This window comes from Cololabis saira, chromosome 12, assembly GCF_033807715.1.
Source record: "Cololabis saira isolate AMF1-May2022 chromosome 12, fColSai1.1, whole genome shotgun sequence".
In the NCBI taxonomy this organism is placed as follows: Eukaryota; Metazoa; Chordata; class Actinopteri; order Beloniformes; family Belonidae; genus Cololabis; species Cololabis saira.
In genome coordinates, this window is record NC_084598.1 from 40887079 (window position 1) to 40901481 (window position 14403).

Sequence of the window (14403 nt, forward strand, 5' to 3'; positions counted from 1 at the left end):
CCAGATGTGGGCCAGATGTGGGCTAGACGTGGGCCAGATGTGGGCCAGATGTTGGCTAGATGTGGGCCAGATGTGGGCCAGATGTGGGCCAGATGTGGGCTAGATGTGGGCCAGATGTGGGCCAGATGTGGGCTAGATGTGGGCAAAACGTGGGCCGAACGGGGGGCCAGATCTGAGCCAAATGTGGGCTAGATGTGGCCCAAACTCCATAAGCTACTGTTGACGTTGGAGGCGGCGTGTTGGTGAGGATCAGGTGACCCAAAAGCCTTGAGAAAACTAAGAACTGGGCCAAGTCTGGTGGAAGTGTGTCGGGGTTCGGGCTCACACTCATCTAGAGTCAGTGAGTCTGTGATCGGTGTGAGCCACCGGTCTGTTTGGTGTCATCATCCTCGTCAGTCCATGAGAAAAATCAGTGTTTTGTTAATATAAAGGTGTTATATGGAGTTTCTCTTAATAATAATGGGGGGTCAAACCTCCTCCCACTGGGCCGGTCGGTGCTTCCTGGAACAGCTCAGTAAATGATCCGGTTCAGCCTCTGTCCGTTCAGGTGGAGTCCATCTCCTAAGTCTGTGTCCCCAGACCGTCTTTCCACCGACAACCTAGTTCTCGTAGTATTTTACCTACATTAGTTTATATAAACAAGCTTAGCGAGTGGTATTTACAAAGTTCCTCCACAAGGGGGTGATCCAGGACCGCATGAGGGATCAGCATGCACCATGTCAACAGAAACATGATATGTTGTGATGTAGTAGTGATAAAACCTTGCTTATGTGGCTGGTGTTGAAATGATAGAAATGTCAGAAGAGGGAAGGAGGATTAAAACCCTTCATGCGTTGTATCTCTGCCCTGCGGTTCAGATCCTAAAACAAGACACTGTAAAATACTTACTTGAGAATACTGACTTTTCCCTGAAAAACTCAAAACATAAGGCTGATATCAATTACTGTTTTTTTTTCCTTTTTCTTTTTTTAAATACAAAAAGGTGAATCTGTACCCTAAAATGTGATAATTCCAGATTGTACAATCGTGTGAAACGTGTTTTTTTTTTTTTGATGTTTTTTCGATGATCAGATACAATTAGGAATGAAATCTTTTGGAAAGAAAGAGCGTCCGTCTCTTAGCTTCCTTATGCTGTTATTCAGTATGATTAGAAATCACAGTGATGCCTAGAGCTTCAAAAACAATCTCTGTCTCCTGATTGTAAGCTTACGCCACACGCACCATAAAAACCAAGTACACAATATCGTCAAACAAACTTTCCCTGAGGCAACAGCTGGCAGCTGGTTTCTGTCCAACTATCTAGCTCTGTCTTAGCAGCAATCCAACCAGCCAGACAAATATCTCTGGATAAAACACCATCCATAAAACATAAAAGTTATGTTTGCATACGTCAATCTACAAACTTCACAGGTCCAAAAAAATGAGAGTCCAACAGAGAAGTGCCTTGTAGCACTAACGCCCCCAGCCGGAGCCTGCGGATGCACCCCCTTGTGGCCCGACGATACTCTCACACTCTGTACACGTGTAGCAAAAATAGAAAGACCCCGCCCCCTCCTATCGACGCGCCCGTCAGCGGCGTGAAAGACGACAAGTCCGCACACGGCTGAGGAGGGGGACTCGAGATCCTCTACATTATTCAAAACTCTCAGAAGTATTCGTTTCTACGTACGGCACCAGTCGCACTTGAACCCCCCCCGGCCGGCCCGCCCGCGCCGAGCGGGCGGGCCGGCCAGGGGGGGTTCAAGTGCCGCCGACTCGTACCATATCATATATACATCAGCTTATACTTATAATTCTTAACTACATAGAATCATATAGATAGAACATACATTCTCGTCTGTTAGCCCCGCCCACGCCCCTCCCACGCCCCGCCCACCGCTCCATCCATCCTCCTCTCCTCCTTCGTCCAGATTGCACCTTTCATCCCACCGTTCCCACACCGAAAACATTTCTACTCCAACGTCTGGCTTCGTCTCACGGGAAGCAAACGCCGCTCCAAAAATGTTGATTTGTTTTTCTAAAACCATAAAACAAAAGTATTTTATTTTCTGTGAGCTTGCCCCCGTGGCCTTTGATGTCTAATATATATTTGGATGCCTTTGCTGTTAAACTCTAAGCCAACAATAGTTTATCTACACCTAGTTCACCACCCAGCGTGGGTGAGAGATGTATATTTATATATTTATATACATATATATATATAGATATTTATATATATATGTATATATTCCTTTCATCGCCATGTTGTTGACATGGAGAAATGTTATGAGGGTGAAGGTGAGAGGGATGTGACGGTCGAATCCATCAAGCTGTCTCCACTTTGAGAGGAAAAAGAACAAAAAAACGACAGGAAGTAGTTTCCTGGGAAAGGTGGTGACGAGCGAAGGATGAGGACACCAGCGACTCAGCACTTCTGCGGGCTGGATGTCATGAAATGAAATGCAGCGTTCAGTTTCAGAGGTCAGAGTATGATTTGGTGGATCCGGAGCGCCGCGGCACCGCGGAGGGCGGCGGCGCGTCCGTTCGTGTTCGGTAAATCCAGTTAACGGTCGAGGTGGAGTTCTGCTGGTTGAGGTAAGAGGGGGGTCGACAGGCGATGATGAGAGGAAGGGGGAACCGTCCGTCCTCCTCCCACATGTCCGGGGGAGGGGTTGGGGGGGCTGCGTGGAGACAGAAGGCAGCTTTGGGGTGGGTTGTTACTGTGTGTGTGATGGAGGTGGATGCGGGCACACACATCTCCTTCTCTGCTATGACACCTCGCTGCCGAACACCTCCAGCACCAGCGGGGTGAGCTGCATGCTGTGCTCGGGCTGGAAGGACAGCGAGCGGTACTGCTTGGAGTGCTCCTCGTTCAGGCTGCGCAGGTCGGCCAGCTTCTGGATCATCTTGGCGTAGAGCAGCCGCCCGCCCGGGTGGTTGACCCGGATGTACGCCTGCAGCGCCTCCGACAGGCGGTCCTGCAGCTGCTCGATGCGGGCGTGGTCCTGGACGCCGGGACGGTCTGGTTTCCCCGCCGGAGATGCGAGAGAGGAGGAGGTGAAGAGTGAAGGGAAGGGTGGAGAGACGGAGAAAAACAAAATCAGTCAGAGAACTTTGTTTTGCATCTTTAAAATGATTTAAAGGGGACCTATTATGAAAACCACTAGCCCTCACTCACTATCACTTCACCCTAAAAATGAGTAGGGCCCTTGTAAACTTCCCTAGGGATTGGGACACCACTTGCTACGTCACTGCGTGGTTTACGTTCGGGTACGTAAGCGACTGCGTAGTTACGTTTGCACAAACGTCACACCATATCAGGAAGCCCAGAGCTAAAAGCTGTTTTAATTTCCGCTGTAGCGCTGTTAATATGCCACTTTATTAAGTTTTAATATTTTTTCAGGCGTAAAAGTAACCGTTAAGATCCCCAACCTGGGCTCAGTTTATCCAAATAACACCTGTTAAGAAATTTGCAATGTTTTCGGGGGATGAGAAGACCCGCCGGCTCGGGAGCTGATTTATGGTTCCGCGTTAAATCGACGCAGAGCCTACGGCGTAGGTTACGCAGCGACGCACACCGTACGCAGCGCGTCGCCGCATAACCTACGCCGTAGGCTCTGCGTTGGTGTAACGCGGAACCATAAATCAGCCTTTATTCTGGCGAGATCTGAAAAAACGAGCAAACGAGTGATTATGTACATTCACTGAGTGAATATTATGAAAGTAAAATATATATTTCTCGCTAGAAATGTAATCAAAACGCATTTTTATGCAGAAACTAACTCAAAATATAGATTTTATTCACTAAAAATTAGAAATGTCCACCATGTTTTTTTGGAAAACGGAGGAAAACTGAGATTTACGTCACATTATGCGACAGAAATGTCACCAGCAGCGTCATGAGTGCGACCTGTGTTTACAATTTGTTTGGCCACCGTCAATATTTTCTTTTATTTTACCTGTTTTAAATTCTCTCAGACTCTCGTTCCGTCTTGGAAATAAAGCCTGAATTATGGTCCCGCGTTAAATCGACGCAGAGCCTACGGCGTAGGTTACGCGGCGATGCGCGCTGTACGGTGTGCGTCGCCGCGTACCCTACGCCGTAAATCAGCCTTAACTGGAAGTTACACGTGTCATTTGTTGATGTTTTTTCCAGGATTCTGATTGGCTGGCATGACGTTAACAGCGTTTTCATGCGGGTTCGTGTAAACGAGGATATTTTTGAAAACGTAGAGGGGAAAATATCCGTTTTTGTAAATACCCGGCTACGTGTAAACGTGGCCTAACGCTCAAGGGTTGAGATTATTATTAGACAGTAAGGTGCCTAAACAATGTGAACGGAAGCAGTTTTGGGTGAAAGGAAAATAGATTTTCTAAAATAAAAACGGCAGCTTGTGTCAACACTTAAACTGAGACTTGGAGCCTCGGACGAGCTTCAAAAATATCAAAACAGTCTTGATTCTGTTGTCTTAATTCAGCTTTTACAGTTCTTAATTTATAACTTAACAATATTTTTATTATTATTATTTCATTTATTTATAGTGTGTATAAATGTATAAATATTGTTTTAACTCCGTCCACTTTTTCCGTTATTAGTCAGATGGTTGCGGTGGTCAAAGTTGGGAGGGTTGTTTTGTTCATTTTGTTTTTGTAACTTCCTGTAAAGCACTTTGTGATGCACAGGTTGTATGAAAAGTGCTACACAAATAAAGTTTGATTGATTGAGAAGAGTGAAGGGAAGGGTGGAAAGAGAGAGAGAGAGAGAGTAACTAATCAGTCAGAGAACTTTGTTTTTCATCTTTAAACTAAATATGCACCTAAACACGTTTACTTACATGACCAGAAAAACAAGAAAAACTACATTGTCTGGTTGTTTCTGAGCTCCGACCTCGTTCTTAAACCCCCGCTCAAGCGTGGAGAGCACTATTACACCCTACGGAGCCTAAACTTCAGTCAGGGGCCAAAACAACGCCAACGGAAGCAGTTTTGGGTAAAAAAGGAAAACAGATTTTCTAAAATAAAAACGGCAGCTTACGTACGTCAACACTTAAAATGATACTTGGAGCCTCGGACAAGCTTCAAAAGTGTCAAAATAGTCTCGATTCAGAGGTCAAAGTTGTTCTTCTGTTGCTTTAATTCAGCTTTTACAGTTCTTAATTCATGATTTACCAATATTTTATATTTTATTGGGATTTGATTTATTTATAGCGTGTATAAATGTATACAGTTTTAACTCCGCCCACTTTTTTCTGTTATTAGTTAGATGGTTGTGAAAGTTGGGAGGGTCGTTTTGTTCATGCTGCTTTTGTTTTAGTTACTTAAAGCACTTTGTGTTGCACAAGTTGTCTGAAAAGTGCTACACAGATAAAGTTTGATTGATTGAGAAGAGTGAAGGGAAGGGTGGAAAGAGAGAGAGTCACTAATCAGTCACTTAAAATGATACTTGGAGCCTCTGACGAGCTTCAAAAGTGTCAAAATAGTCTCGATTCAGAGGTCAAAGTTGTTCTTCTGTTGCTTTATTTTATATTTTATTGAGATTTGATTTATTTATAGCGTGTATAAATGTATACAGTTTTGACTCCGCCCACTTTTTTCTGTTATTAGTTAGGCCACGTTTACACGTAGCCGGGTATTTACAAAAACGGATATTTTCCCCTCTACGTTTTCAAAAATATCCTCGTTTACACGGACCCGCATGAAAACGCTGTTAACGTCATGCCAGCCAATCAGAATCCTGGAAAAACATCAACAAATGACGTGTGTAACTTCCAGTTAAGGCTGATTTACGGCGTAGGGTACGCGGCGACGCACACCGTACGGCGCGCATCGCCGCGTAACCTACGCCGTAGGCTCTGCGTCGATTTAACGCGGGACCATAATTCAGGCTTTATTTCCAAGACGGAACGAGAGTCTGAGAGAATTTAAAACAGGTAAAATAAAAGAAAATATTGACGGTGGCCAAACAAATTGTAAACACAGGTCGCACTCATGACGCTGCTGGTGACGTTTCTGTCGCATAATGTGACGTAAATCTCCGTTTTCCTCCATTTTCTCTGTTTAGACGCAAACGTGAAAACTGAGTTTTTTAAAATCTCCACTTTGGCCGGAGTTTTCAGAAATGATCGTTTTTGGGGGCTTTGACCTCCGTTTTCGTGTAAACGAACGGCCAAAACGCATGAAAACGCCTCAGTTTTTGCCACGTGTAAACGGGGCCTTAGATGGTTGTGAAAGTTGGGAGGGTCGTTTTGTTCACGTTGCTTTTGTTTTAGTTACTTAAAGCACTTTGTGTTGCACAAGTTGTCTGAAAAGTGCTACACAGATAAAGTTTGATGGATTTATTGATTGATTAATTGAGACATTTTGTGCTGCAACTACTGCACTACATGCATGTTATACGTGTTCTGATCTTTCTGAGTTTTCACACATCTTGCTTTAGTTTGAATGCATTTTGTTCACTATTATTGCTACCAATGTCCTGATGAAACTCTTTTCCCATGAAAACCAGCTCTAGTAAAGGGTTAAGCGCTCCGGCTGCTGCGACACGTGCACCCATTTGCTCAGTTTTTCCTCCGTTTATTCATAAGCGGCGAAAGCTCAGATATTCTGTGGGTTTCACTCCTCCGCCGTGACCTCGCTCTTATCTTCCCTCGACAACATCCTCCCTCCCTCCCTCCGCCAGCCGGCCGGCCGGCCAGGTGTCCGCCGGCCCGGCCACTTCCCTTTGAATCCAGCGCCTGACAGACGTCGTACACACACCGTATCGAGTGTCACGAGCTTGTGATTTCAGGAAGAGTTCAGCGACTCGAGTGACAGCGTTTGGCCGATGTGCTGCGTACTGAAATAAGTGCTATAAATAAGCGCGGGACTGAGTCAGCGTCTGGGGGGGAAATATAAGAACAATGGTGACGAGACTTTCTAGTGTTAAAAATAAAAACGGTGACAACTACTTTTTCTTTTGTTTTATAGGTGAAAGTGTTTGGTTTCTCCTATTTGGCCGGGTTAGTTTTAGGTGTGAACGGTCAGAGAATCAAACCCAGATGAACCGGACTAAGGCCTTGGCCGGCCGGGGGAAATACTCCCCCGTTTGTGCAGATTTAGTTGAATCTTGGGAACTGGAACCATCTCCCCCATGTCTAGTGGGAATAATCAAGGTGTCACATTTTAAAAGGAGACTGAAGCAGCTGTGGTTCAGAAGGAAGTTCTGAAGTTCTGATCGGTCCTCGGTAGGAATGGATGATATTTTAGAATTTGAGAAAGAAAGAAAGAAAGAAAGAAAGAAAGAAAGAAAGAAAGAAAGAAAGGATGGAAGGATGAAAGGATGAAAGGAAGGAAGGAAGGAAGAAAGAAATGAGCCTGAAAGAAAGAAAGAAAGAAAGGAAGGAAGGAAAGAAGGAAGGAAGGATGGAAAGAAAGGAAGGAGGAAAGAAAGGAAGGATGGAAGGAAGGAAAGAAAGGAAGAAAGAAAGAAAGAAAGAAAGAAAGAAAGAAAGAAAGAAAGGAAGGAAGGAAGGAAGGAAGGAAGGAAGGATGGAAGGAAGGAAGGAAGGAAGGAAGGAAGGAAGGAAGGAAAGAAGGAAGGAGGAAAGAAAGGAAGGATGGAAGGAAGGAAGGAAGAAAGAAAGAAAGAAAGAAAGGAAGGAAGAAAGAAATGAGCCTGAAAGAAAGAAAGAAAGAAAGGAAGGAAGGAAAGAAGGAAGGAAGGAAGGAAGGAAGGAAAGAAAGGAAGAAAGAAAGAAAGAAAGAAAGAAAGAAAGAAAGAAAGAAAGAAAGAAAGAAAGAAAGAAAGAAAGAAAGAAAGAAAGAAAGAAAGAAAGAAAGAAAGAAAGAAAGAAAGAAAGAAAGAAAGAAAGAAAGAAAGATTAATTCCCATTGCTGTAGTTTAGTATTTAGTATCTTTTAGAGCAGTGTTTTGGCTCCAAAGACTGAATGTGGTGATAGATTTATAGTTACAAAGATGGAGTTGAATTGGTATTTTTTTTATCGTTATCAGGATAAATGCCAGAAATGATGGTGATACAGTTTTTAGTCCATACCGCCCATCCCTAGTCCTAGGTTTATATTGTGATTATTTTGCAAATTGTAAGTATATTATAAATGTAATAGTAAATATATTCTAAATTACTGTAGACTATGAGTGTATATATAGTATAGTAGTATAAGTATATTTTAATGTATAAGTATATTATGATATATAGTATATTTATACTACTATAAATAGTGGTGTAAGTATATTATAAATTATAAAGTCGTTACAGTGGATACAGATCTGGTGACAGTAGCAAATATTGTTACTTAAGATGTGGATGGTTTTGGTTGGTTACTTCATCTTTATTTTTGTTTCAATTTATTATTTCAGGAACTCTAGTGAATGTTTTTCACCCTTTTTGAGTTGTATTATTGTTCTTTTGTATGTCTATGTGTAAAACCCCAGGAAGAATAGTCTTCCCATGGTGAAGACTATTGGGGATCCTTATTAAATAAATAAACAAATAAACTACATAAGCCTAATTATTATTTGATGACTCTTAAAACTAAATATAACTCTGAGGGAGTAAAATAAATATTTATTTAAACGTAATTCTTGCCATTTTAAGAATGAGATGTACCTGCTGTATTCTACTGCCCTTACTTTTTAACAACTTGTGCTTTTTATTATTTTACCCCTTTTCTTAATCATTTTATTTGTTATTTACTGTTTAATTGTGTCTTGCCGCTTTTAATGTTGATGTAAAGCACTTTGAATTACCTTGTCTTGAATTGTGCAATACAAATAAACTTGCCTTGCCTTAAAAACAGACTCATCTACTGATTATAAGAGTTGTTTCTGCAAACTCCGCCCACTTCTCATCTCCTAACTTTGGGGATATTTAACACCCGTTTCCACGGCGACCATGCTGGTTTGTTTTCCGGTGATCGATGGATGCGACGCCAGCCGTCGCCGCCTTCAAGCGTCCTCCGTCTCTAACGGGACGGCGAGTCTTCCAGGAAAAGTTTGTGCATGTGTTACTTACTGGCAGCGTCGTGCCCGCAGCAATCGTTTACTGAAACTAGGTCAAGCGTAAAACCGAGCACCCAATCCAACCCTCGGCTACGCTTTGATGACATGTTCTCAGTAACTCGTAAACCTACTGACGATCTGGTTTCTCAACGTTTGGGGAGGCGGGGAGGCGGGAGCGGGGAGGGAGGGAAGGAGGGAAGGAGGCGGCGGCCGCACCTGGAGACAGCAGGCAGATGGCCATGAGCAGCACGTGCTCCTCCTCGTGCAGGTTCAGCTTCTTCAGACCCACTTGGAACTTGACCAGCGGCTCCAGCAGCTCCAGGGTGTGACCCGCTGCAGAGGACGACACCAAACACGCCGTCAGAACCACCGCAGATCCTTTCGCTTACCTACATTTGTTTGGTTATTGGATGGATCCCCGTTAGCTGCCGCCTTGGCGACCACTACACTGCAAAAACAATAATCTTAACAAGAATATTTGTCTTATTTCTAGTTAAAATGTGACATTTTTAGTCAATAAAATCTCATTACACTTAAAACAAGACTCATCACTGGAAAAAACAACAATTTTCACCTGTTTCAAGTAGATTTTCACTTAAAATAAGTAGAAAAATCTGCCAGTGGAACAAGATTTTTTTTGCTTGTAATGAGAAGATAAATCTTGTTCCACTGGCAGATTTTTCTACTTATTTCAAGTGAAAATTTACTTGAAACAGGTGAAAATTGTCAAATAACAAGTTATTTTTCTGGTAATGACTCTTGTTTTAAGTGTAATGAGATTTTTGACAAAAAATGAGACATTTTAACTAGAAATAAGACAAATATTACTGGTAAGATTATGAGTTTTTACAGTGTATTAGAACCACCTGCGGATGTTAACTGTTTTAAGCAGCACCCTTTTATTCAGCTCCTTACCAACGCTTAATTCATTTTATTTTGGAATGTGTTGCATACTCAAACAGGGTTGGGACTTTTACGATATTTTATACAGGGTTTCAAGTTATTTTTAAGTTCCAATAAAGCAGGATGAAAGGACGAAACCCTTTAGAAAAAGTGCAGCGATACGGTGCACTGCAAAAACTCAAAATCTCAATAAGAATATTTCTTATTTCTAGTTAAAATGTCTCATTTTTAGTAAAAAAAAAAACTCATTACACTTAAAACAAGACTCATCACTGGAAAAAACAACAATTTTCACCTGTTTCAAGTAGATTTTCACTTAAAATAAGTAGAAAAATCTGCCAGTGGAACAAGATTTTTTTGCTTGTAAAGAGAAGATAAATCTTGTTCCACTGGCAGATTTTTCTACTTATTTCAAGTGAAAATTTACTTGAAACAGGTGAAAATTGTCAAATAACAAGTTATTTTTCTGGTAATGACTCTTGTTTTAAGTGTAATGAGATTTTTTGACTAAAAATGAGACATTTTAACTAGAAATAAGACAAATATTCCTGGTAAGATTTTGAGTTTTTGCAGTGTAATATTCCTTGGGTCCATAAAGTACATAAAATATTACACAAATGATAACATCTAAGACATAAATACATACAGTCATCAGTAATAGCATAATATCATAATATATTAATAACACTATAATAATACTAACATACTATAATAGCACTAATAATACCATACATTAGTAATATATTTTCAGTCACTGCTATCATTATAATAATTCTACTAATTTCAATATCAATAATAAATTCCCAGTCATATGGTCTGCAGCATTAGGTGAGCCATACGTCGTTTTTTAAAAGTGAATTTGTTTTGTGAGCCAGATATGTGAGGAGGTAAAGGGTTCCGGGACTTTATTGAACGATAGATAACTGAGTGTTTGAGTAGATTAGTTCTGGGAGTTGGAGGTATCCCGTATCCAGAGCTGGTACTTCTGCTGTAATGGTTATGTCTGTCTCTACTATTTAGTAATTGGTTGAAAACATATTCAGGTGTCTGATTGAACATCAGGGGACTCAGGGGAACAGCAATGTTTGACACAACAGCAGTAAGAACAAATACAAAGAGCAGATGTTTATCCGTTTTAGGAGTAAAACTGTGGAACTCATTAGACAACGACCTTAAATTAGCAAACTCAATAAAAGCATACGAGATATTATTCAAAGCAAAGGTAATAGACACATATATAGGAGCACAATAAGCAAACAAAGAAGAATGTACACATGCATGAGATAAAATGACAACCTAAATTGGTTTTGTCGGTTTCTTTAGCATCTTTTCACTTTCTGTTTTCAGAGCAATCATTATTATTACTATTAATACAGTTATTTAAGCTATTATTATTATTATTATTATATTAGTATTATTATTATCATTATTATTATTATTATTATCATTATTATTAGTTATTTAAGCTATTATTATTATTATTATTATTATTATTATTATCATTACAGTTATTTAATCTATTAATAATAATAATAATAATATTATTATTATCATTATCATTATTACAGTTATTTAAGATATTAATAATAATAATAATAATATCATTATTATTATTACAGTTATTTAAGCTATTAATAATAATAAATAATAATATTATTATTATCATTATTAGTTATTTAAGCTATTATTATTATTATTATTATTATTATTATTATTATCATTATTAGTATTATCATTACAGTTATTTAAGCTATTAATAATAATAATAACAATATTATTATTATCATTACTAGTTATTTAAGCTATTATTATTATTATTATTATTATTATTATTATCATTACAGTTATTTAAGCTATTAATAATAATAATAATAATAATAATAATATCATTATTACAGTTATTTAAGCTATTAATAATAATAATAATATCATTATTAATATTACAGTAATTTATGCTATTAATAATAATAATAATAATAATAATAATAATAATAATAATAATAATAATAAATAATAATAATATTATCATTATTATTATTATTATTATTATTATTATTATTATCATTATTACAGTTATTTAAGCTATTATTATTATTATTACTATTATTTTGTGTAGCCTCATGATACTTAATTTGTTCTTTTTGTATATTCTATTCAGTTAAAAGGTGGGCAAGATAAGTGTGATGCTTCAAGCCCAGATCTTTTCGGTCAAAATAATCACAATGTTGACCAGAGAAAAAACCTGTGGATGTTTGTTATTTTGTTTGTTGATTTTTATGCTTGTGATTGACCGAAACAAATATTAACTAACTATTAACTAACTAACTAACGTGGAGGCTCCCTGACGGCTAAATGAGATCCCTCTTTCCTGCAGCAGCTTCAGAGCAGAACCTCTCCGGGTATTCACACATTGTCAACAGAGGAGCGTCTAAGTGTGACAAAGTACAGTGTGTGCTTGTGGCCGCTGCTCTGTGTCAATGAAAATACCTAAAGTGGAAAGAACAGCTCGCAGTTTAGTGCGAGACCGGAGCACAGCGGCGGCCGAGAGGGAAACGTTAGACGACAACAACAACAAAAACACCCAACTTAACTCTGTCAAGAAGGACAAGCTGCTGGAACGCGTTTATAAGAATTGTTACGACTTTCATCCACATTTTCTGCTCTAGAAGAGTCTCGGCAGCAAAAAAACATCACACACCAAGCATAGTGAATGCATCAAGGATCCCAAATGGAGTCGGTAAAAGCGCTGAGACCAACGACGATCCTGGCAGTCGATTAGTCATCAACCATTGAAACCATTAGATTAAACGGCTCTTATTTAGCTCGCAGCTTTTACATTTCGCACGAGGTTGCTTCAATACGACAGAGTATTAGGGCCAAACTAAGACCAAAAAAATTTGGAAATTACGAGAATAAAGTCATAATATAATGAGAATAAAGTTGTAAAATTACGAGAATAAAGTCGTAATGTTGCGAGAATAAAGTCGTAATAGAATAAAGTCGTAATATTATGAGAATAAAGTCGCAATATTACGAGAATAAAGTTGTAACATTACGAGAATAAAGTCGTAACATTACAAAAATAAAGTGGTAATTTATGAGAATAAAGTCGTAATATTACGAGAATAAAGTCTTAATATTATGAGAATATAATTTATGAGAACTCTAACAGGAAGAGCATCTTCTCCATGTGTTAAAATGAGGAATATTGAGCATCTTGTGAAATTATATTTATAATATATATATAATATATTTAATATTACGACTTTATTCTCTTAATTTTACGACTTTATTCTCAAAATATTACGACTTTATTCTCAAAATATTACGACTTTATTCTCAAAATATTACGACTTTATTCTCAAAATATTACGACTTTATTCCCACAACATTATGACTTTATTCTGGTAATTTTACGACTTTATTCTCATATTATTATGACTTTATTTTCGTAATTTCCATTTTTTTTTTGTCTTAGTTTGGCCCTAATACTCCGTCGTACTTCAAAGACACTTTGTTCAAAAATACATCTTTAACTAACTTTACTGCCGTATTGTGTTGCACATACAACTCTTGGCAGAGATAGAAAGGAGAGTGATGCCTCACTCTGTTGAAAAAAAGTGACACATTTTCAGCAGAGATGGGAGTAATTTTATTCTTTTTATATACTTTATGAATTAAGATTGTATGTTTGATTTTGTATTTTATTGTCTGGACCCCAGGAAGACTACTGTAGCTTTAGTTTTGGAATCAGGTAATGGGGATCCTTTTAAATAAACAAATAGGAAGGAAATGAAGGAGCGATGCCTCGCTCTACATTTTTTTTTTGCCAACAATAGTTTTAATATTTAACTGCAACTATTTTTATTATGGATTTTCATCGACTAATCATTGCACCCGTATTCGGTAACAGTTCTTGTTATTGTTGCAGGACCTCGAGGATAATGTGGTGGCATTATACGAGTTTGCCTAATATAAAAATCTAAGTAAAATAAAATAAACTAGTGTGAGGACATTCAAACACTTTCCATGATATTTTGTATTTCATGTTCCCACAATGTTGATCAAAGTCATCGTTACTGATAGAAAAAAATTTGATTGGAACTTTAGTTAGGTTGTCAATCAAACGCGTGGGCGTGGCTCTAAGATGCTCTTTGACCCGCACCTTGTGCTGCAATGATCTAAAGTTAATAAAAGTTGGTACAGACAAGTACCGGATGTCCGCCAGTGTTTCAGCTTCCTCCCCAACATTTGGCATGTTGGGGGTGTGAGCCCCCCCCCCCGTTTTTCCTAGTGCACTGCAAAAACTCAGAATCAAATCAAATCCAAGACTCATCACTGGAAAAAAACAACAATTTTCACCTGTTTCAAGTAGATTTTCATTTAAAATAAGTAGAAAAATCTGCCAGTGGGACAAGATTTTTTTGCTTGTAATGAGAAGATAAATCTTGTCCCACTGTGAAATGTGAAGTGAAAATGTACTTGAAACAGGTGAAAATTGTCAAAAACAAAGTTATTTTTCT

At 38.8% G+C, this 14403-nt stretch overlaps 1 protein-coding gene across 1 annotated transcript in view; it reads right to left on the reverse strand.

The window, feature by feature from the left end:
• Positions 1 to 1908: 1908 nt before the first annotated feature.
• The window catches only part of LOC133456580 (vitamin D3 receptor A), a 38719-nt gene continuing 26224 nt past the window's right edge, over positions 1909 to 14403 (reverse strand). Inside the window, exons 5-6 of the mRNA XM_061735077.1 lie at positions 9194 to 9310; positions 1909 to 3001 (exon numbers count right to left, since the gene is read on the reverse strand). Of these exons, the coding sequence (XP_061591061.1) occupies positions 2748 to 3001; positions 9194 to 9310 (371 nt within the window). The 3' untranslated portion in view covers positions 1909 to 2747. The remainder of the gene's footprint in view (positions 3002 to 9193; positions 9311 to 14403) is intronic.